At 35.6% G+C, this 25908-nt stretch overlaps 1 protein-coding gene across 1 annotated transcript in view; it reads right to left on the bottom strand.

The window, feature by feature from the left end:
- The window catches only part of FAF1 (Fas associated factor 1), a 486072-nt gene that overhangs the window by 122769 nt on the left and 337395 nt on the right, over positions 1 to 25908 (bottom strand). The window contains exons 9-12 of the mRNA XM_082614051.1: positions 23889 to 23984; positions 13367 to 13493; positions 12338 to 12401; positions 11079 to 11160 (exon numbers count right to left, since the gene is read on the bottom strand). Coding sequence (XP_082470177.1) covers positions 11079 to 11160; positions 12338 to 12401; positions 13367 to 13493; positions 23889 to 23984 — 369 coding nt within the window. The remainder of the gene's footprint in view (positions 1 to 11078; positions 11161 to 12337; positions 12402 to 13366; positions 13494 to 23888; positions 23985 to 25908) is intronic.

Below are 25908 nucleotides of genomic sequence, written 5' to 3' on the forward strand. Positions count from 1 at the left end.
AAGAAGAAAGAGGTAGGCGAAGATCAGGCACTGTTTTGGAGGATCAACCGTTCTGCATTTCAAAGCATTGGTCCCTGCAATATCCAGGTTACTGTGCTAGAATCTGACTATTATATCGCAGTTGTGAGAGGGAGGGCAAAGATGTGTTTACTCAGTGATTAGGCCCTTAGAATAAGCCTCTAGCTCCTAGAGAGACAGCTCACCACTTATTCATTTGGGCCAATTCACAAAGCCTAGGAAGATTAAACATCCATGCTGAGAAGACAAGCGAATGCAGACGGTGAAAAAGAAATAAAAATTCTTTAAAAACTCTGAGATGACTTCATTATTTTTCCACAAGGAAACTTTAGGAAAGTGTTTAGTTAGAGAAAAACCCACATTGACCTCTCTCTAAACCCTTAATCTTTCCTTTGTGGTGGCATTGCTTTGTGGTAAGCGACTGGCTCGCCTCACCCCTCTTTTCACTAGAAGCTGAGAGAAAAAAGGCTCTGGAGAAACAGTTTTCGTTCTAGGGACACAAACCCCTGACACTGTTAAACATGAGATGCCAGGAAAACACACTTAAAAAAAAATTCTCACTTTAAGCTCTAAACTGTGAGAAAGGAGATGATACAAAGAGTATCAGAAAAGGATCTTCAGGTTAGGGGTACTCCCACAGTAGCTTTCAAAAGAGAAACTGAATAATCTTAAAATAATCTTTTCTCTCAAACACAGTAAGCTTTCAACAAAAATTTTTCTTCTGCTATTATGACAGTAAAAATAAGCAAAATATAAAGGCTCAATAATACGCAAATGATACTAAATTTGGGCTACATAAATCTCTGATTAAATTATAGGCACACCTAAATGAACCCCAGACTCAGATTTCTGATTACTTTATTGAGCTCAACTAAACATAGTCCAAAACAGTGAGAACTGGGTTCAGCATATCAGAAAACTGCTTTTGTGAAGAAAGCGCATCTAGTACATAGAAAAAGCATAGGAAAATGTTTTGTTTTCCATTACTATAACCATTTTTCCCTTTGGCCCATTAATAATTTAGTTCAATAACATTTACAGAGTGCCTATGTGTTAGGCATTGAGAATACAAAGATGAATAAAACAAAGTTCCCTTGCTCTCTAAGAGTTGGGGGTGGGGAGGGGGTGGTGTATGGAGAAAGCAAAGAGTTAATTGCAGTATCATATGAGAAGCAATAAGATTGGGGCATTAAAAAACCCTACATTTTATTTGTCCTTCCTAATTTGGCAGAGAGGTGTAAGTCTGGCTGACGACAAAGGCAAGCAGCCCAGCTATACTCTCCTCAGACTCCCTCTTTGTGATCTAGGTTTTGGTTAACAGTTAAAGGAAAGTCTCCAAGCATTAAAATAACAGAAAGCTCTGTGCTAAACCCGGTTTTGCCACTCACCAGCTGTGTGACTGTGGGGGTTAGATGGGTGTTGTAACAATTGTGGATAAAGTAGGTAAAGTGCTTATTTACAATGCCTGGCCCATAGTAGGTGCCAAGTAAAATGCAGCTGTTAGGATCAAGATTCTGGAACTATCCATGCAAAATAAAGGATTTGAAAGCCATTTCAAGAGAAATGATAGCCATGAAAATGTATGAAAGATTATACAGCTCCTTCATTTCTCCTGCTGGCCATAGTGTTTGGGATGCTTCATTGTGTCTGTGCCTTCAGGGCCTCACTAATCTTCACATTCAAACCCAGGAGCTAAGGTACCGAGTTGATGCTTAGGAAGTGCCAAGCTGACAGCAACCAGTGTGACTTGGCCTTGAGCTACAGTAGCTATTGTATTTAGACACTTAGCATCACAGAACCACAGAACATTAGAGCTGGAAGAAATGAGCTGGCTATGTCTCAAAATAAGCCAGGCACAGAGCAGACGCTTAGAAAATATTTGCTGATGGACTGAAAAGGAAGTTGTCTAGTTTCATTTTAAGTACGAGAACATCTATAATCTGTGTGTTCAATGATTTTGAAGTTGATATGACCAATGATTTCTAGAAATGGTATATCATAGTTTTTTCAGTATAAGAATTAAAATAAATTAAAAATAATTTCCTTTGTATAAATTGGGAGCTGATTTTATTTCTCCTCTTTCAGTTTCCCTTCTCCTTTTCTATCATCATTATCATCACCATAATAATCAGAATTATCGCTGTTCTTTTCTTTTAAGCTTGGGGGTGGTTTACTGACACAAACAACAGATACACTGATACAACAATAAACACTCTTTTACATTTTACCTAGATTTATCAATTATTAACAGTTTGCCATATTTGCTCTATCATTCTTTTTATGCTTCTTTCCCTGAAACATTTAAAGTTGCACATATCATGACACCTCCACCCTACTTTAGTGTCTGTCTCCTAAGAAATAAGGACATTCCCTTACATAACCATAATTTCTTTAATCACACCTAAGACATTTAATATTGTTTACAATATTTAAAATTTAATATTGCTATAATCATCTAATACAGAGTCCATATTCAAATTTCCCCAGTACCTCAAAATGTCCTTTGTAGCTGTTTTATTTATTGTTTTAAATCCAGGCTCTAAATAGGATCATCCTAGTACACTGCCCATTTCCACAATCCTGTTCCTGTATATGGATATTCATAGGTCCAGCCCAGCACCCAACCATGACTCAAGATAAGCACACTGTAAGAATAGAGGCAGGGCAGCATGAAGCTACATTGTCTGGATTCAAATTCCTGCTTTGCCACCACCCACCTGTGCAACCTTGGGAAAGCTACTTCTCTTTTCTGTGCCTTGGGTGACCCAGTTCTGGAAGTCCAACACTCTGTCTAGATGGCAGTGATGACATGACTGCTATAATAGAGGTGGTCCTAGGGTCTAGGCATGAACAACAGATTGGCTGCTTCTTTATGAAGGTGATACTTGAGCTGAATTCTAAATTTAGGTGATAGTGAGGAAAAGAAGAGTGAAAAAGAGGAAAAGCAAAGAGAAAAGGTTGGGAAAGGCCCTGTGCTGTCAATGGCCTGATGTGTTCAAAGAACTCCAAGCTAGTAATTTTTGAAGAGTGAAGAACCAGAGTGCAGATGGATTTTGGAAAGAATTGTGACACTTTGCCTTTTTTGTCTCCCAAAGCTGAGTTTAGGGACCAACAGGTAGCAACCAACTAGAGAGGTTCCAAAAGGAAACAGCCAGCTACTGAAGATGAGGAGACGCCAGGATGGTACCTTCTTCCTCTCACTTCCTGAAGCAGATGTTGGAATGGCACTCTTGAGGACACAGATGTACTTGAGTCTCACAAAGGGAGAACTCTCATATGAAAGTCACAGGTTAAACAAGCAAACAAACTGAAAAGCCTAAAGCAAAATCAAACTCTCTTCATAAAATAAGTTGACACATGTTCACTGGGTACAGAGCTTTATCAGTTTTCATTGTTCAAATGGTAATACTCAGGTTATAAAATACCTTTGAGGAAGATAAACATGTGTCTAAAGTTTCTATGAATAAGGAAATTGGAAGCTCAAGTGATTGGCTGTTATAGCAAACTGTTTTTACTTTCCTTTTCTGTGAAATATTTACTTATATTGCTTGCCCATATTGGGTTGTTGTCTTCTTTTTATTGATTTTTAGAGTTCTTCATAAATGTATATGCTAGAGAAATTAAGTTTCCAATATCTTTAATAAAGATACTAGGCACTACTTAACATCAGAAATATTCTGATTTTCTTAATACAGTTATTTATAAACGATTGTAAATGACAAAGCAAATATAAAACCAACAGATTCTACTGAAATGCTTCACAGAGGAAAGAAAGGTCAAAACACATTACTGTAGGTCTATGACAAAAACAGTATTATTCTCTGTTTTGTTAGGTACTCCAAGAAGGGTGTGGGAGAAACAGGATACTAGAAGATACACATGTATAAAAAGGTATACAAAAGCTAACAGGCTGTGAAATGTAGGAGGCAAAAAGTTTGTAAACTACACTGTGCTATTATCATACTATGATTTTCTAATCATCGCCTGACACTCCACAATTACACATATACAAACGCACACAGTTGCTCAGTCTCTGCCACGAATTTCTCCCCTCCTAACCATCCTACAAACTGCCACCACATTACTTATTCCTCTGACAGTGTCACCCTCTTCTTCAGAACTTTCAAAAGCTAACCATTACCTAACAATAACAAAAGTCTTTACCTGGCATTCAGGGATTTCCATGATGAAATTCCAATCTATTTCTCTATTTTAGTCCTATTTCCTGCTGCTCCTTTACATGTAACAATTATGCAGGCCCACTCATCTTCTCTAACATGTGCATCTGAATAACTTGGTTACTGTTAAGGTAAGGGTCATTATTCCAAGGTGGGTTAATTGCCAAGATATTTTAATCTCCATTTCAGAGAAAATAAAATGGAGGCTTATATAGCTAGTCAGTATCAGGGTCCAGTTCAAATCCAAATCTGCCTGATTTATTCAATGTCCATCTACTATAAGCAAACAATCTTAAAGCTGTTTCACATACATATTGAAGACATTTTACTTATATTAATTGCTTGTTAACCCTGTGAGGTATGTACTACAATACAAATTTTTAAATTGATGCTCAGAGAGATTAAGTAACCTAGTTTTAATAGCACACAGCAAGTAAATGGGGACTCAGAATTCAAATATAGGAATTCCGATTATTTCTCTTTCTACCATGCCTTTTATCTTTAAGTGAAAATGTTTAAGATTAGATATGGAACAAACTTCTTGAATTTACAGATGGAATACTTAAGGGATCCAATTTAGCTTTTTATCCTTTAAAAACAGGTAATATGAATAACAAATACTTTCTAGGGACAGGGAGGGCTCTTTGAGAGAAATAATACAAATATGAATAAAGTCTACTAAAAAAAATCAGCCTTGTTTTTGATATTTTAATAAATTTTACCTATATTGTTTTTCAAATATGGTTATATGGTCCTCAAAAAAATGGTGAATAGCAGTAAATTGAGAATGTTTTACACAGCAGCATATCTTAAAACTAACTTAATTATTAACTAAAAAATAATTGTATTATAAACATTAAAGATTTTTACAATTTTAATTAGGTAGATCTGATTACTCAGTTGGAGAATTAGAGGCAAATTCTAAATATGATGCTAACAATATACTGTTTAGTGGAAATATCTAATTACAGAACAGTATATTTGGTATGGTTGCACTTATATAAAACTTAACTTTTTTACTGATATATATGTTTGGAGACTTTTTCAAAAAATCACATTTAAAAGTAAAAACATTTAATAGTGGTTATTTTCAGGTTTGGGATTATGACGCGATGCATTTTTCGACTTTAAATGCATCTGTATTCTTTTCTTTTCAAAAAATATTTTATTTGTATAATGAAAACACATTTCAAAACATTATATTAGCGTCATAGTTCTTATCTCACACATGTGCAGGATGCCGTCCTAGCTGTCATAAAAAATTACTCTAAAGACACTGTCTGCCTTTAAGGAATTTAAATTGAAAAGACAACAAAGACAAGATGAACAGACTGGGCATATTTTCCAAAGCACAAATAGGTTTGTTTGCCTGATTTTTCTGGATGATGGAGTGCTAGAAACTCACCAACTGCAGTTGTGGCTTCCGATTTGTATAGAGCTTATTTTGCCTAACAAATATTGACCAGTGATGGTTATTTAGGTTTCTTTTAACCTGAGGAAGTAGAAATAGCACTACTTTAAAATGGGTTGATTTTTAAAAATGAATGTAATAAAACTTGATAATGAACAAGCACTGTTAAAAGCAAAGCATTCATCTCAGTGCCATAAATGCTCAAATGGGTTCTCAAAATCCCTCTGTGGAACTGTTCTTAGAGCTAGTTCATGAACAATCAATTTTGTTACTTTATAAACATTTCTCAAATTTGTCCAAAACTGTTTAAAAAGCACCTTAGCCATGATGCTGGGTGCATTTATGAATAGATCTCATTTAATCCTCAAAACAACCACATAAAGTAGATATGTATTATCATCTTTTTTTCCCCCTAGATTAGAAACAGGCTCATTACTTGTTTGGGAACAGAGTTACTAAGTGGGAAATCAAGATGTAAAGCACTAGTTTCCTTAATTTATGTATAATATTTGGAAACAGCACTGGGTGTGAAGTGAAAATCTAAGGAGGTGTAACAGGATTACTGATATCAAAGCCCAGTCTTCCAAAGGGCTGCTGGGATAGGAACAATCCTTCCCATGGGACATAAACCCTGGCACTGGGATTTTTATTGCTGTTGATTTTCAGTTACTACAAATGTCTAATCATTCTCTAGAGTACTTTTTGTTGTGAAGAGAACTCAGGGACAGCAGAACTGAGAGGTGCGGAGACTCTAAGGAGAAAAAAGAAAACCTCTTTAAGAAAGTCCCAGGGAATCATGGTGTGGCCAGTGGTAACTCTTCTGCACATAATTAAGGAAGCTAACCACTGGCTCTTACTTACCTAAAGATAAAATATAAGGTTCATTCAACAAATATTTTTAAATGCCAGGTAATGCCAGGGCATCACAGTCCCCTCCATGCTCCTGTTGATGTTCCCAGCCTCATCATACCATGCAATCCAACTCTCTGTCTTGCATTTTTTTGCTCTCTGTCTTAATTTTTTTGGTTTTAATTCCCTCAATTGTAATCTTCTGGACTTTGCTTTTGACCTTCCTTCTGTTTAGAATTCTGTTATTTGCCTAAGTTTCATTTATCTTCTAAGATTCAGGTCAGAGATACCTCCTCAAGAAATCTCCCTGAATTCTAAGGCAGATGAAGTACCTCTCCTCTTTGCTTCCATAGCATGTTACACTATATGGAACTATTTATATTGTCTTATCATCCCTACTAGACTGTGAACATGTCAAGGGCAGGAAACCTCTACATCCTAGGTCCTTAATAGGCATATGATACATATTCATGGCCTTCAACTCAATGAACATCCCTAATAGTTAAGGGCAAGGGAGAAGATCATAAAACTGATCAACCCACTGCCAGAAGTCGAAACTTTGTCACAATATACTTAAACACAAGAACTTAGAATACCTGTTTCACTGAAGTTGGAGCTCTGCTTTGAACAGTATTGTAAATTCCTCATGAAAAAGGCAGAAAAAACTATGAGTGCTCTCACCAAGTGCTCTCAAATGAAATCAGTCTGAAGCAGTTTTCATTAAGATGGATTGAATGTGGCATCGTGAGAAACACTTTATCAAATGTAGTGTTTTACTTAGTGATTAACTATATACCAGTTGATGAAGCTCCCCAAATCCTTTGTAATCCCACCACTCCAATAAACATTTAATGAGTATATAAGTTCAAAAAGCCTAGCAGAGGATTTAAACCTTCAATCTTGTTTTTATTTACTCTTGGAACTCAATTTCTCACTTCAAGTGAAGAATGCTGGTACTCAAGGCTCATCTGTTGCCCTGGTAAAATTAATGTGCCTCCCACAGTTTAAATTAAACATGCGATGTTTAAGACGAAAGAAATTTAGTAACAATGGCAGAGTATCGGTCATTCTTGCCTTAAAATATTTGAACATCAGCAAACTGTTTTCTTAAAAATGATTCATTCAGAAGTTTTAAAAAAAATATTGAAAACGATTTGTTTTCACTCTCAAATGTACAGTCTGAAAAGGAGAGATGAAGTTTGAGGATCGAATCCTGTAGTATAGCAGTTAGCACTGAAAAGCTTCTGGAAGTAAGGTGGTATAGTGTAAAACACACTTACATGTGTTGGAACACCTGCACTTTCATTTGGCCTCCACTACTTACCCTTGATTTGTCTTTGGTTAAGTCATGTAGCTTTTCTGAGTTTCCTCATCTCTACAATGAGAATATTGATATTATATATCCCCATCTCACTGGTTTGCTGTGGGGTTCAAATGAGATATGCATAGGAAGAAGCTTCATAAACCACAGAGCACAATATAAATCTAAAGTAGCAGTGCTATTTCTATACTTTCTATACAGTCCTCTCTATTTTTGAAAGGAGATGTATATAATTTGGTTGATGACTATAATAAATGTCCCTGCTTAGATCTAATTTTGAATAATTTACCCATTCTGTGGATGAATTTTACTTAAGTTTAGGGCAATGTAATAAATGATACATAAACTGTTATTGATCTTTAACTTGGGAAAGAGAAAAAAGGAAAGAAAAAAGCCCTGGACAAGGGGAAAAATATAAAGACAGTTTAGGAGTCCAAATAGGTCAGTGGATTTGGGTATCAATCTAATATGAAACAAAACACATGAACCAATGATTTCCAGTTGTTAAAATACCAACACACTCATCAAAAGCAAACAATCAATTGTTTCATTAGAAATACCCAGAAGTTAATAAGAGTTTACGCTCCTCTGGGAATCATCAGTCTGAATAAATCCAAATGCCAATTTACTATACAAAGACACTCAATAAAAAGTTCTTTCGTCTATTATATACTGTATATTTAAACAATGTATTGTCACAAAGTTATAATGTTTACAGTAGCTTTTTAAATGGAATTTAAAAGATGTCTATGCTTATTTGGGAGCTATATTTAGGTTATAAAAGGCCCTCACATCTTCTGGTTACTTCAACTGCTTAGCAATCTTACTGGAAAAGCAGAGACGAATTAATCCCAAATACATTCTTATCCAGGAATGAATTGAAAAATAGATTATTTTAAAGCTATAATTACTCTTTCAAACATATTTATGTGCAACAATAAGTGATTGTTTAAATATAATAACATTGCTGTACAATGAGAGACTTAATAACCATTAGAAATCCTGTTATAATAAAGTATTCAGCATTACTTACAAAGCATTCTTGCAACAACAACAAAAAAATTGACCTGAATCTAACAAAGCTTTTAGACTTAATAGCCATTTCTCAGGAAATACAGAGATAAAGGAACAAGTTAAATCATATCACAAGGAAACAATCACACAAATCCAGAATCTGGAACAATCTGTAAGTCATCCAGCATGATTCCTTCACAAAGCAAATGTCATAAAAAGGGGTGGGTGGGGGAAAAAAGCAGGTGTCTGCTTAAAAGGATTTAAGAAATCTAACAACCAAATGTAATTTGTGATCCTTGAGTGGATCACGGTTTTCAAAAAAAGAGCCAACTGGGGAACTTTGAATATGCACTGGATACTAGATGACATTAGGAAATTATTGTTAGTATGTTACATGTGACAATGGTATTGTGATTCTGTAGGGGAATGTCATTATTTTTGGAAAGTGCATGCAGATGTTTTTAGGGGTAAAATATGATGTCTGTGATTCACTTTGAAATGGCTTAGCAAAAAATAATGAATATATAAGAGTATCCTAAATGTTTTATGCAGTTTAAGTTTTAATAACTTCAAAAGTTTAATTGCTAAAGCTCCATTAAAACTTCGGGATGCCCTGTATATAGAAGAAGCAAATATGGAAAAATTTTAGTAATTGTTAAATCTAGGTATAAGGGATTTAGTGCTTATTGTACTACTCCTTTACTTTTTCTGTATTAAAAATTGTTTTAATAAAAGTTAAAATATTATAAAATATAATTAAGTAAATGATTATATAATATTAAAAGGTGAAGATAAGCTGTTTTAACAGGATTTTAACATGACCAATTTTATATTAAATATGCATGTGCGCTCAATGAAATAAATAATAAATATATGGAAAGAACATATAAAGTTAATCTGTGTTAGAATATATTCTTTTAGCTTTTCAGTATCTTCCATAAACCTGTATTTATGGAAACTATAAACCTGTATTACCATAAATATGTATTTCTTCAAAAATAAAATCCATTTAATATAGATTTAATAGTTAAAAAATAGATGTTTAAAATTGCCTTTACAATGGGATATTCCACTATTCTTAGGGTAGAGAACAGTTTATGTTTCTTAATCTACTTCATTGAACTATCAATGATAGATCTAAGCTTGATCACTAATTATTGTCTTGGAATTCAATTTTTAAAATCTGTTTAAAATGAATTTTTCTTTCTTTAAGTCAGAGTTTAGGTCAGAGCTTAACATAAGTAGAAACTAGAAATTGCAGAGGCATCCTTGCACTCTATTCTCAAAATCCTTTGTCCTCTTTAATTCCAATAACTTTCCCTCTAACTCTACCTACACCTTATTCCTTCCTTCCTCTCTCTTTTTTCCTTCATTCATTAAACATACAGAGTATTTACTATGTGTAGGGATGTAAGGTACATCGTCACTGCCAAAAAGAAAATCAAATCTCTTGAGAAGACATATATATAAAAGAGAGAGAATGGATAATTAAAAGCAATGTGTTATCATTGCAAAGTACTAAAGGGTGGGTGTGGAAGAGCAGGAGTCAACCAGGTAACGAGCAGGATGAAAGGTATTCCTGACAATGGGGCAGCATGAAAAAAGAGTTAGATTATGGGGAAGTACAAATGGCACACTACTGCAAGATTTATTAAGTGTAAGGCAGGAAATGGGAAGAGCTGAAGCTGTAAAGATAGGCAGGAGCCAGATAACTGGGGTCTCGACTACAGTGTCAACATATAAATAGAGCAACCACACAGAATCTTCACGCTCAAAATGCAACTTCTGATTTCTTGTTACATACTTGGATCTACTTGATTTCAAGATCACACGACCCATTTCTATATTTAAGGAAAAATCTTTTTCTTGTCTAAAATGACTTTTAGGAAAAAATACTACAGTTATAAGATATATACTATTAGATGGAATAATCATTTGGGGAAAAGACTGAAGGACAAATCATTTAGCAAGAAACTGTCAATCACATAACTGAAAAGAATACGAACACGTAGCCTGGTCCCTTCTAAGCATGTCCACTCCTTTCACCCCCTAAAAAAAAAACCCCGTTTCAGAGCTTGACAAAGACTTTTGTAAAAGCTAGCAGTACCCTATCATACTACTGCCCCTCTGAAATGGGCAGCTTGGTGATGATTAGGTTAGTAGATGAACCAGAAACAAAATCAAGTCTTCAATCTGAAAAAAACAGAAAACATCAAGCATTGCCTCAGGCCTGGTGGTAAACCTATGGGATATACTTTTTAATCAGAAAAGGTAAGATTCCACTTACATCTCGGGCTTTCACATAGAAGGCCTCTTGAAAAGTTGCTTCTAATGAGCCAATAAAAAATACAGGATGGCAGTCACCATATCTATAGGAAAAATTGTGTCTATTAATTAAAATACATTTCAAATTTACTTCAAATTTCACAAGTCTAACCAATGAGTTTTAAGTAAATGTTGGGGCTAATGTCTCTTAAGTATAGACAAAACATTAAAACATTTCTTTAAAGGGTTAGGAATGGGCTTCATTAGCTTTTTGAACTCTTCTTGGCCTATACCGATATATCAGAACACTGGAATTTTAAGTACATCTAGCAAATGGACTTAATGAGTGCTATGAAACCATGCCATTTACAAGTAGCAATTCCTGGTTACCCACTTCCCTAAGATTTTCCTAGTTACAGTAGCCTTAACTTTCCATTTTAGTTCATTTATTCTCTAACACAGAGGGAAAAAATGGTTCCTTGCTAAGTTTCCAAATTACATTATATCAGAAAATAGAACTAAAGAGAAATATTGTTTACATGAAAATTTAGGTTTAAATATTTAAATCTTTTTAAACATCTCTAGGTGAATCTCAAATGCATAGAAAATTTTATATTACACTATTAAAAGAAGAAATGCTAAATGATTCCAAAACAAAAATTAAAAGAAAAAATTCACTTATATCATTTTTAAATTATTTTTTTATTCAATATTCCTTTTAAATATTTTGTTTGGGGCTTCCCTGGTGGCGCAGTGGTTGAGAGTCCGCCTGCTGATGAAGGGGACACGGGTTCGTGCCCGGTCCAGGAAGATCCCACATGCCGCGGAGTGGCTGGGCCCGTGAGCCATGGCTGCTGAGCCTGCGCGTCTGGAGCCTGTGCTCCGCAAAGGGAGGCCAAAACAGTGAGAGGCCCGCGTACCGCAAAAAAAAAAAAAAAAAAAAAAAAAAAAAAATTTTGTTTGTCCCAGGATATACTAAAACTTAGTATCCTATAACCTAGTCCTTTTGGAAATATAGTCAAGATATTAAATTAGTAATCCATTTATTATGCTTCTATAAAGATATAGAGAGAAGATAAATACATCTCTGAAGCGGCACAGTTTACTAGTTATCTGACTTGAATACTCTGTATTCACTATTAGGACTATATATATTGATAAATGTATCCTTTGAATACTTTAAGAAGAAACTGAAAACAATCTAGGATTAAAGTTGCTCCAGAAAAATCACAGTAGCATTAAAAGAACATCAATTTTATATAGTTAATGTCCTAACCCTACCTTGAAGAAAACTCTGCTGTAAATTGTAATAAGGCATCTCCTTCATTTTCTGCGTTTTCTGGCACTAAAAAACAAACAAAAGAAAAAACAAAAACAAAAAACCAAAACAAATAGACACAAAAAACAAACCACATAACATCTAATCCCACATATAAGAAATATATTTAATCAATAAAGAGGAATTAAATTTTAGTTTCTGTGATACATCTGAGGAGACATTTTAACTCGACATACATTAGAAGATTTCATCAAACCTTAAAAAAGAACCTCAAAAAATTTTCAAGCTCATAAATTTTTGAAAACCAGCTGATACAATCCTGCTAGATGTTGAAAATATGTGCCAGTCATCAATTATGCTTGAAATGACATCTTATGATTAAATTATATAAAAAGTTCTCAAATTATTCTAAAGACTTTATTAATCAGGAAAATAGTCATTTTATGTAAATATCACATCTATTTCTGCCCGTGAATGTCCCCTAATTTCACAGAGTAAATGAGCCATTTATGGACTTATTTTAATAGTCATTTTGTATGACTATTATGTAGCACCACTTACGATCCTATACTATGCATCTTGTCAGGTGCAGGTGAGGGAGATGGCACATTTAGTTTACTTCTTTCCTTCCAAAGATGGGTACCAGTGAATGGAAAAGTAATATAACTACTGATAAAACTGATATCTCCAATAAGATGTGTGGTGACAAGTACAGTCACAAAAAGTACAGCTATTTTGTTTATCAATTTCTGGGTTTAAAGTAAAGAGATAAACTCATAGCTAATTATACGTGTGAAACAAAAGTTACATTCCCTTGAGTTTTTAATGAATTTTACTAAAGTACTGGGAATGGTTGGGCTTAAGATCAAAATTCAAGAGGCTCTAGTTCCTATGAATAATGTCTACTTCCTATATTTTCTCTCTCCAAACCTGAAAGTCAGTAAGAGATTTTTAAGTTCATTGTTCCTCATAAGTTTCTGCACTAGGAGGGAGAATTATAATGCTGGACCCAAAGAGCTATTAATACTCACTCATTGGAGATTTCCTCAAGGCAGATGACGCCATGCCGAATACTTCTCCATCATCCACCCCAAATTCGGAAGCATCTTCAAAGTCATCTCCATCACTATCACTAACCATATGAACATCGGTGCTTTGCTATTTAAGGAAAGTCCTATGATTAGTTTCATACTGACTTTAGGAAATCAAATTCCAAAATATAAATTATGTAATTACAATAGGACATTAGCATTATAAAAGTTTTATTAAATAAGAAGCTATTTGCTAGAGTGAAGCTTAATATTTCTCATTTTAAGGCTTACATATATTTCTAATCTTGCTGTGATACCCCTAGACTAAAGGCTGGAGCCTGAGTGAAAAAGAAGAATGCTTACAAGCTCAATGAAGACTGGGATTTTTATCTGTTTTACCCCCAGCCTATGGTATACAATTAGGTGCTCAAGAAATATTCGCTCAATAAATGAAGAAATGGGTACAATTAAGAGGTCAGAGATAAATAAGCTATACGAGTCTTTCAAAAAGCTCATGGTAGTCTAAACTTTTGGGCAGAAGTAATGGTAGCATTTAAAAATTTGCCTCTTCCCTACTGCAATGGTTTTCAAATTTCTCATTAGTGAAATATGGTACACTATCCCCACGTGTTATTGGAAGATAACATGAAATACACTATATACGAAAGCTCTTTGTAAACCGAAGGCCATTAAATATGAGATGTAATAATGATGCTTCAATTCAATAAACATTTACTGAGAATTTACTACATGCTGGGCACTAATAAATATGCTCTGTTTATTTTGTTTTCAGCAACGTCCATTGAGATATAAGGTAGTACAATGAAAAACATCAGTTTCAAAATATGAACTTGGCTCCTGATCTCTAAGTTAGAATGGGATTTCAAAAATACTGAGATTTCAAACATTTGAACTGAGTTGTGAATACTGACAAATATTAATGTCTTGGATAAGAAGGGGGTCCCAGCAAGGTATCTGGCTAAGTGCCTATCTATACCATGTTTAATAAATAAAGTCTACAAAGACCACTGAATAAATGAAATTTCTATCTTTCAAAATATGTTGCTATGTACCTAAATTATGAAAATGCATTAAAAGAAACTCAGAATCAAACACTCATGAAACTTGGTTAGAGGGGATGTTAGAGTTCAGTCAGTCATAGAGTCATAGATTTTAAAGCTGGAAGGGATTTTAAAGATCTCTCACTAACAGTTTTCAAATTTCTTTTCACAGAGTTACCTCCCTCCCCTAGCCCCAAGCAAAATATTATGTAAAATTATAGTGCATACAATAAAAGTAAGGCCACTCTGGTTGATGCAGGGAGAGGGCAACAAGTAGCCTAATGCTCCTGGCCTTGGCCTTTTCTTCCTCACATCCCTTTGATAGCTGGGGTACCTCTGAAGGCTCTCAGGATATTACGGAACAATTTTTAAAACTATTAATCTAGTGAGTCTAACAGCTCCCAATAAGGAAGGCAAGATATTTACTCCATATAACTCAGCAGGCTTAGCACTTCCTCCTTGGGCATAACCAAGCATTAATGCCCATAATTGTTAACATTTTCCCTCTTACCTTAAAGACAGTTTTCCCAATGGTTTGAATAGAGAAGGAAATGTACATATACTTACTGGATGAATAAAAATGAATGGTCCTTGCCCTAAGCACCTATCTGCTATTCTGACTATACCACTATTTCTCACAGAAGCCTTGGTTCTACTTGTACTCCTAATGCTACTTTAGTGTTTTGCTTTGTAGAGCCAAGACCTCCTCTTGATTTCAGCAATTCAACAGCATAAAAATTCAAAACCCTTTCTCATTTCAAAACAGTGAAGGAGCCTCCCCTTCAAAATAACACATTTACTAGGACTATAACTGTACTTGAATTCCATCTGTTTCAGGTAGGCAAATATCTGGAGCATGAACTTCCTTTGAATTCTTAAATGGGTAAAGGCTCAGGATCTAAAAGGTACACTACACATTCCTTTAGGATACTTAGCCAGGTTTGCAGGCAAGTGGAAAGAAACAAAAGTCCAGTATGACAAACTTTCTCACATCTTTTGTCAGCTAGGCTATCATCTCAGCCTTCACTTAGTCTTGCCTAGTACTCACCCTCCCTTAAAGAGGCATTAGATTAAGGTTTGGAAGACACAGGGATGAAAAAGAAAGGAACTGTTCTATATATCATCTTTTTTTTTCTCACTGCTTTTACCTTACTCCCCCACATCTATCCTCTTTCTTCTAATCCAGCTTTCAGTCAAATAATAGCCCCTTTCCATAATAAGAGGACTAGGACAGTGATTTTAATTTTGTGCCTATGTAACACATTATTTAGTCTTCACAAAGTACAGAATTCCCAACTGTCTTAAGATCCCAGAAAACAAAATCCTACAACAACATCTTCAAAGGGAGGTATCTAAAAAGCCGATTTTGTTGAAAAAAAGTATATTTTGAATATGAATTATTGAAGTATCTGCAAGAATGAGCTACTTAATTATGTATAAGGAACTCCCAATCTCTTTCTTATCAGCCATCTAACAGGTTAGGAAAATCTTTTTCTAAAAAATGAGATAAACAATCTTTTTTCATTAATGTTTGCTGATGAGAATAGATAATCTCTTGGTTCAGTCATGGTTGCTCTAAAATTCTTTAAAACCAGAGAAGCTATTTATTCAAAAATTTTTAAAAGGGAAAAAAATTAGTGATTCTGGGCTTCCCTGGTGGTGCAGTGGTTGAGAGTCCGCCTGCCGATGCAGGGGACACGAGTTCGTGCCCCGGTCTGGGAAGATCCCACATGCCGCGGAGTGGCTGGGCCTGTGAGCCATGGCCGCTGAGCCTGCGCGTCCGGAGCCTGTGCTCCGCAACGGGAGAGACCACAACAGTGAGAGGCCCGCGTACCGAAAAAAAAAAAAAAAAAAAAATTAGTGATTCTATTTTGGCTCTCTATTGCATTCATTTATTCCCTTTATCATTTACCATACATTCATAAACCCTACTAAATGCTACACTGCCTGGACTTGAGTGAAAGATATACAGTGTATGTTCTCTCAAGGAATACAATATATATATATAGATATAGATATAGATAGATAATTATAATACCTAACAATAAGTGTTATGACAGGTAAGTTCAGAGGAGAGCACCTAAATTATTGGGAGTGGGAGGAATCAGGGCAAACTTCTTAGAAAAGATGATAACCAAACTGCTTGAGACAAAAATTTAGAACTCATACATGCATAAGACAAGCTTATAATTGAAGCTGATATTTCTTTCACCAACTACTTACTATGTCAAAGAACCAGGTTAAAAGCTTGGGGTACAGAGAGAAAACATGGTTCCAAATTTCAAGAAGTTCCCATTTTAAAGGAAGCTATATTTAGTTGCAAATATGTCTTTTCCAGTGTGTTAAGAGATACAATAAAAGTATAAGCAAAGACTATTGGAGAATAAAGGAAAGAGTGATTAATTACTTTAGAAGACTGTGCAAGGCCTGACGCAAGTGCTAATATTTAACCCATAACTTTAAAAAAGATATCAGTGTTGTGGAGTGTATGTAATGGAAGATTGGTGGGGAGGGAGTTGTACTATAGGCAGAGAAAAAACACAAGCAAGAAACTGGATATTTTAAAAATCAATAAAGAATTCCAAAAAACAAACTGAATTATCAGCTCTATGTATGGAAGAGGAATGTGGACTGGCTATAAGGCCAGACAGTTTTCATGAAACTAGATTGTAGTAGTCCTTAAATTGGTACACTAAGGTATTTGGACTTTACTCTCATGGCAATAGGGAAATCATTAAAGGTTTTTAGGCGGAGGACTGTTCAAGGGAACAATTCTGATGGGTGTGTGTGTGTCTGCATGTGCATGTGCACGCATGCACGTGTGTTTGTGGTGGTTTGGCAGCATATGGCAGATTAGACTTGAAGACATGAGAAGAGATACTTATTTCAATGTTCCAAGTGAAAGGATTTGAGAGCCTATACTTTAGTAGTAGTGGGAATTCAATGAAGGGGACAGGCTTAAAATATACTTCAGTAGAACTGATAGGAATTGTCGACCAATTAGATTTGAGGATGAAAAAAATGAAAGAGGCATATGAAACAAAATTTCTAGTTTGGGTGACTGAGTGGTAGGGAAGGTCAGGTTTGGTGAGGAAGCATATTGTGGCCAGTTCTCAGATAGAATACATTTGAGGAAGCTGTAGGGCATCCAGGTAAAAACATCTAGTAGGCAACTGGAAAAAAAAATCTTTTTAGGAGCTCAAGAAAGAGACCCAGAAAAGATTTAGATTTTGAAATAATCAGCAGATAAATAATAGTAGAGGCTACAGAAATGAATAAGATCATTCAGTTAAAAAATAAAGGAAGGACAGTGATAAGGATAAAAGTTTACAGAATATATATTTCAATTGGTGAAGAAAGAGAAACAGTAAAAGAGATGGAAAGTTAACTGTCAAAGATTAGAAAGGCAATTAAGAGAAAGAATATGAGAAGTAAGGTATGAGAAAATCTCAATGGAGACAAGCAATGTAAACAGATTCAGTAGGATGAGAATTAAGAAAGAGACAGTTATGGCACTATGACAAAAAAAAAAAAAAACACAGCACAACAAAGAAACCTGGATTTATAATCAAAAGACCTAGTGTTAAAAAAAAAAAAAAAAGACCTAGTGTTGAATACTTTGCCATTTTCTGTATGGCTTTGGGCAAGCACCATTGCATCACCACTGTAGAAGGTGACCCACAGAGTTGGCTGTGAAAGTGAAAAAAGGTGGCATAGCATGGTATTTTATAAAAACTATTTTTTCCTGTCCCATACTTCTTTTTACTGAAGTATAGTTGATGTACAATATTATATGTTACAGGTGTACAACATAGTGGTTCACAACTTTTAAAGGTTATATTCTATTTATAGTTATTATAAAATATCACCTATATTCCCTGTGTTGTATAATATATCCTTGTAGCTTATTTTATATGTAGTAGTTTGTACCTCTTAATCCCCTACCTCTGCCTTGGCCCTCCCTTCCCTCTCCCCACTGGTAACCCCTAGCTTGTTCTCTATATCTGTGAGTCTGCTTCTTTTTTGTTATATTCACTAGTTTGTTGTATTTTTTAGATTCCACACATAAGTGATATCATACAGTATTTGTCTTTCTCTGTCTTATTCCATTTAGCATAATACCTTCCAAGGCCATCCATGCTACTGCAAATGGTAGAATTTCATTCCTTTTTATGGCTGAGTAGTATTCCATTGTGTGTGTGTGTATACACACACGCACACACCAGGACCCCTGGGCTGGAGAGCTCATCGTGGGGCTCAGAACTTACTCCTGTGGGAGAACTTCTGCAATGTAATTATTCTCCAGTTTGTGAGTCGCCCACCTGGGACTATGGGACTTGACTATATCATGAGTCTGCCCCTCCTACCCATCTCATTGTAGTTTCTTCTTTAGGTCTTTAGTTGGAGGAGATCTTTTCTGGTAGGTTCCAGTCTTCTTCATCAATGGTTATTCTGCAAATAGTTGTGATTCTGGTGTGCTTGTGAGAGGATGTGAGCTCAGGGTCTTTCTACTCCGCCATCTTAGCCGATCTCCCAAAAACTATTATCTGTCTCTAAAAGTTAAATTCAATTTTAGTTACTCCGTAGAAAGAAGCCACGTTGTAGTGAGTTAAGTAAATAGACAATGAAGAAATAGAGTCAGCCGGTACAGATTACTCTAAGAAGCTTGACTGTGAAAAAAAAGAACAGATGAGCTAACGCATGAAGGGGAGCTAAGTTTGAAGGAATATATATATATTTTTAGGATGAGAAGATCTGAACATATTCTTAAGATGAAGAGAAGGAACCAGTAGAGAGGGAGAGGATAAAAATGCAAGAGAGAGCCCTTAGCCCTCTCATATTGTGGGAGAGGCTAGTGGGGGTAGGATCAAGATAATGGGCAGAACATAAACTCTAATAGCAAACACCTCAACTAACAAATTAGGGTAAAAAATTTGATGCTGTCATAAAAATATCCTAATTTGAACAGTCAAAAAGGAAAGGATCATAAAAATCTTGATATATCAGATCAGTTGGGACAGTTTCAAAGAATAGCAGGTCCCTCTATGACTGGAATAAACAATTTTTGTCTTGGGTTGACAATGAGCATTAATAAGGGTGAGGAGATGGGTTTTGGGGGAGACATGGTAAGTTCAGTTTTATACAGAGTGAATCTGTAGTGGACATTCAGATGGAGATGCTCAGGAGGAACTGAGTTATTATTTAGCTTGTCTGCCTGTGGTGAGTATGTGGCATTGTACCCATAGGCAAACAAGTTAAATACTTGTCTCAACAAGTTTTAAAAACTGAAACACAGATTTTTGGCAACTATCTGCATTCAATTTCATTTTGATAGGTACAAGCTCCTTTACAGAAAGACTGTGCTTTTTCCACAGCCATATTCCCAGCACTTATGCCAGTGTCAGGTGTAGAGTAGGTATGTAATCAGAATTTATCGAATGACTACTGATTGAATCTTTTCTGTCATTTAAGCCATAACCTACATATCCATATCTCCTCCCTCTTCCTTCTCCCACAGATCCTATCAGTTACCAATCCTACTGATTTTCCCTTCAAAATATATCCTGAATCCATTTCCTTCTATCTTTTTTAAACTAGTGATGTTCTAGTTGAGGGTCTCATTATCTTCTGCCTGTACTAGCACAATAGATTCATATCTGATTTCTCTGTCTCCAGTCTTGCTTCCTTTACATCTAGCCTCTGCATAGCAAAGTGCTTTTCTCTAAAATGTCCATTTGGGAAAATAAAAAAAATCATTCCCCACTTAAAAGCCTTCTGTGCCTGCTCAGAGTTCAAGTTTCCAACTTGACATACAAGACCTATTCAACATTGTCTCATCTTTTATCTTTCTTTGTCTCGCACTTTAGTTTTATTTTTTTTTACAAAGTTCTTCTTTTTTTTAAAGTCTTTATTGAATTTGTTGCAATATTGCTTCTTTTTTTTTTTTTTTTTTATGTTTTGGTTTTTTGGCCCAGGGCATGTGGGATCTTAACTCCCTGACCAGGGACTGAACATGCACCCCCTGCATTGGAAGGCGAAGTCTTAACCACTGGACCGCCAGGGAAGTCCCCTCCCACTTTATTTTGCATGAACAAACTGCACTCATGTCACCCCATATACTACATTATATCATGCTATTTCCTCGGAATGGAATACTATTTCCATGTTTCTTCATTTGTCTGACTGTGACTCATTCTTTTAATTCGATTTGGATGTCAACTGCTGTAGTACCCTCCTCCCTCCGCTCCTTCTTCTTTTTAAAAAATATTCATTCACAGATATTTATTCTGTGGCTGGTATATACCAGGTACTTTATTTTATTTTATTTTGCTTTTTATAAATTTATTTATTTCATTTATTTTATTTTTGGCTACATTGGGTCTTCGTTGCTGCACAAGGACCTTCTCTAGTCGTGGCGAGTGGGGGCGACTCTTCGTTGCAGTGCATGGGCTTCTCATTGTGGTGGCTTCTTTTGCTGTAGAGCATGGGCTCTAGGCACATGGGCTTCAGTAATTGTGGCACGCGGGCCCAGTAGTTGTGGCTCGCAGGCTCTAGAGCGCAGGCTCAGTAGTTGTGGTGCATGGGCTTAGTTGCTCCGCGGAATGTGGGATCTTCCCGGGCCAGGGCTCGAACCTGTGTCCCCTGCATTGGCAGACGGATTCTTAAACACTGTGCCACCAGGGAAGCCCCTCAGGCATTTTACTAGGTGTTAGGGCTACAGAGATAGATGAGGCAGACAAGCCTTTTGCCTAAAAACATTCCTGAAGGTTATAAAACCCTTCCCCCCATACATGTGCTCCCCTAGTATCTTATGCTTATCTCACTTTTCTCATTAGTTATATAATATGAAATTTTCAGTTTATATTCATTTGACTAGCACATAGTAAGTATTCAATAGACACCTCTGTAACTGAAAATATAAATCAATAGTTTTAACATCAACTATATTTTAAATTTCTTTTTTTGTTATTCTTGGAATACCCCTCCTGCTCCTCCACTATCAACTGAGGATTGGACAACTCCTAAGGAACCTGGGTCCAGGGGGTCCCTATACTGTCCCACCCAAGCATCCATGATGAGGAGAGATAGGTACCTATCTAGGTACCCAGAAATATGGGAAGGTCATTGAAAGGGGGCTCAGGAGCAAGGGGAGGATGGGAAGAAAAGAGAGAATATTAAATTATCATAAGGAAAATGTATTTGCAGGGCTAGAAGGAGGATGTAAGAAACAAAATTCTCCCAGTTAAAGAACACATAACCACAATGCATAAAATTCAAAGCCTGAATTTAACTGCTGGTCTCAATTATCTTCTTCCTAACTCAAGACTGAAGACAGTCAATAGCAAAATGGTAATTATCTTGAAATACATGAAGTCATATAAGAGAAGGGTTAAAACCAGAAGAAAGAAGCCGAACCACTGGGTGGAAGCTACAAGGTCACAGTTTCCAATTTAATATAAGGTTGACATCAACAGACAGAGATGCTCAACAATGGAACTGGTTGCCTCATGAGGACAGAAACCTGCCATTGGAGATAAAACACAGATATATTTTGAGTGAGCTCCTTTAGCACACAGACTGTGATCCTAATGTTTGGCATGAAGAAGACATTAAAAAAATGTTTAAATGAATGAGGGATGAATGGATGGGAGGAGTGTAAATCAAATTTTAAAAATCCCTTCCAGTTTTATAATTCTATGACAACATAAAAACCAAGTCACAGCTTCTTTCCTGTTTCTCACCAGTCCCCTGGAGGAAGTGGTATTTACAGTTAGCCAGGGAAGGAAAAATAATGGACTCATCCCAGATAATCAGATTTAAAGATATTCCCAAGGGTGGCTGTTTTAGTTTTGCAAAGCTCCTAACCCTATTCTACCTTCTTCCATAATTAATCTAAAGTGTATGCCAGCCTCAAAAACGCTAGTCCTCAATATATGGCATTGACTTCTTTCCACTGAAGGGATTGCCCATATAACACATATAATGGTGAGGGTGAAAAAAGGAAATAAAGTGAAGTGAAACAGTTAACTGTCATATCTCAGAGCATAGAATAATTAAGAATTTTGGGTGGAGCTAGTTGGCTCCCTTTTAATGTTAGCAGATTTATCCATTAAAGAGTTGACGCATAACGTACTTTAGTCATTAAGAATATACTCAAGCACTAGAAGGAAATATTTCAATAAATTATTTCTGGCAACTTCTGCCAAGCAATGAAACCCTATCATTTTTCCTTTCATGAGGAATTAGTGAGATAAAGTGCTGGAGAAAACGGTGTGGGCTCTTTAAAGGAAATTAACATTTTTAGAGTCTCAAGGAAACAGTACAGTAGTATTTGTAGTAGGAAGAAAACCTCCGTTCTTTGTGGATTTCCAAAAACCGAGTAGCAAATTATCATTTTCACAGGATGATCATAGACTAGAACTTCACTTATGCAGTCCCTTTTCTCTTTCACATATTTAAACGATATAAGTACTTATTCAGAGGATGGCTGCAGAAGTCCTGTGGCAGCTTCCATAATGAATGTCTAAAATACATAAGTTTAAATAAATATTTTGCAACCATATTTTGCATAGAATGTAAGTGGGAAAAGGTTTTACTGGACGAGCTCAAGCTTTTGAATACTTGGATCAGGTACTAGCCTAAAAAACACTGGTATAAATAAAGTTTTTTGTACTATTTATTTATGACCTCTGTTGCATGCACTTTTTAAGTCATGGTGATGATTTTTCCTAGTACAGAGTAGCAGCTTAATAAATACTTTTAAAACAGATAAACTGTAATGTCCAGGCTCTCTTTCCCATTCCCTTATAACCAAAGTCATGGTTGGACACAATGCTATTGTAGCCAAGGAAAAGATACTGTCTTTTAATATAGTTCAGACCCACAAAGACACATGCAGGCATATCACATACATAAACATGTTCAATGTCCTTGCTCCTCTTTGTTTCTACAGCACCCTGTATGCACTGCCATCACTGCATTTATTACATTATGTCATTATTATTGGTTTACTAATTTATCACCTTTGACTGAGCACCTTGGTATAGGTACATTGTTATTCATCTTTGTTACCTAGTATTGAGGACAATGTCTGGCTCATAGAAGGTGCTCCAACTCAATGAGTTAAAAGACCTTCAGGATGAATCCTAATAAATGTACTGAACTATATGGTCAGCAGCAAAGAAAATTCCTTTGTTAACCTGACAGTTCTAAGTAAAAATTATTTCAACCAATCCACCCAAATTCTGTCTGTTTGAAACATGAAACTTACGGAACAAGAAGGAGCACATTAGCAATAATCTCGCATGGAAAGTTTCTGCCTTTAAGAATTTACTGAGACTTTATTCACGCTACATTAACTTTATCTATTCACTGCTGTGGCAGATAAAAAAGAATAGGAAGTGGGCATGTGAGTGGAGGATAGGCCTTCTGTTCAATGAAAAGCAAGCAAACAGGCTTACCTCTTCGGATTGCTCCCGGGTCTGTGCAGGTGAAGATCTTCTTCCCACTGTAAGTCGATGGCACGGATAAGAGAGCCCTGATTCAGCAAGACACATCTGCAAAAAGTAGAATACACCATTTGTAAACAAAATGAAGTCATATTTCACAAAAAAATTTTACTTTTCAGGTATTTTCTATTATTTCTGAAGCAAGATTAGAAAGTTCACTCTAGTAGCTTAGGCATTACATTCAAAGGAAGGCTTTGAAAATTTGAAAATTTTTCCATATACAGATGTTACAACAGCAAGGCTATTTTTCATTAGACAATAGACTGGAGCTCCAGGAAACTGTAACAAGCCTAAAGTAAAGCTAATCATATACACCTCCCCACCCCAGCATGTCTGTTACTTTTCTGATTAGTAGAATAACACCTCCATTTCCCAATTCCCAGGGCAGTACTTTATAAATCTATTTTGAACGGTACTTGAAGAGTGTTTGCCGAAGGCATTAAAAAAAAAAACAAAAACACATTTCTATACATGGTAACAATGTCATTTATGCTCTAATCAATATTAATCCACAATTTCAGATCATTATAGCTGATGAGTCTATAATATATGTAAAGCACCTAGCACAGTAGCTGGCACACAGACATTCAGTTTTATTACCATTATGATCTAAAACGCTAACTAAATTTAGCCAAAACAATGAAAGTAATATATATTTATTTCTATCGAATTTTATTTTGGGTCTGATATTAAATAACTATTTTGAGATTTAAATTAAATTTAGGAAAATATGAATGCATATCACTTTTGTCTGCATAAAAATATTAAAACAATATTAAATAGCCAAAAGACGGTATTTTTCTTTGGTGTTAGTAAAATGACACACATTTAATGTAATGATGATATACAGTGAAGTTCCTTTTATTATCATTAGAAATAAAATAGGGTATCCACTAGCACACTGAAAGCATTCATTGTAACTTTGGGGGAGGTGTGAATTAAACTGATATATGAGGAAACCCAAATATCTGTAAATTCATAGGGACCAGACACGATAGTGGGTCAGTCCTAACTATAATTCAAACGTGTCATAATTAGGCTAATTATCTGAAGACAAATACTGGAATGGAAAATGCAGATGTCACCTAAATATCCAGGTATTTTCAATCATGTATGGTGTGCACTGTCATATAGATTACACAGATAAAAATCATGTGTTTTTTTATTGTTATCTTTCCTTTAGTCTCATTAGAGGTTTTTGTTTGTTTGCTTTTGCACCTAGATATTTTGGCATTGTACTTTACAAATGCTAGAAGGCCTGATTAATAAAATAAATAAATAAAAGCAAAACTGCAATGACTGTCATTTCTATTCAATCATATCCATCAAAATAATTGTCACTATTAGCTCAATTTATTTCATTTCAGTACAAATAAAAGCAAAGCTAAGCTGGATAAGAAGCACAGGCAAAATTTCAAGACACGCTGCCTTCATTTTTTCATTTGAAAAGAGTTCTCCTCCTTCACTCTGAAATCCTCTGGTAATGAAATAGTAATGATGGTAAATGTCACTGACAATCAGAAGCAGTGTAGAGTAATGGAAAGAGAACTGGAAGAGCCAGAAAAATCTCAATTTAAGTACCACGTAGCTTCCTGATCTTGGAAAAGTCATTTCTCTGTTCTAAGCTAGAGTTCCCTCTTCTATTAACTGAGGTGAGTAATCCCTGCCCTAACTACCTCAATGGACTTTTGAAAGGGTTAAAAAGAATAAGATAAGAAAAGATGGCTTTGAAACTATACTGAAATAGGCAGAAGAGCTGTTATCACTCCAATGGTCATTATTTTTAGGACCTGGCGAAGAGGAATGGTGATTAACTTCCACTGTCACTACCTTTGCATACAGAGCAATCGTAAATTAAAAGAGGACATATTTTGGGAGGAGCTGGAGGAAGGCGCTCACTAAAAGTACATGGTACTACAAATGGGCTGGCTCTTTAATGGGCTTGTCTCCACAGTTATCAATATTAACCTTC

Source organism: Mesoplodon mirus (genome assembly GCF_964341445.2).
Source record: "Mesoplodon mirus genome assembly, chromosome: 3".
Lineage (NCBI taxonomy): Eukaryota > Metazoa > Chordata > Mammalia > Artiodactyla > Ziphiidae > Mesoplodon > Mesoplodon mirus.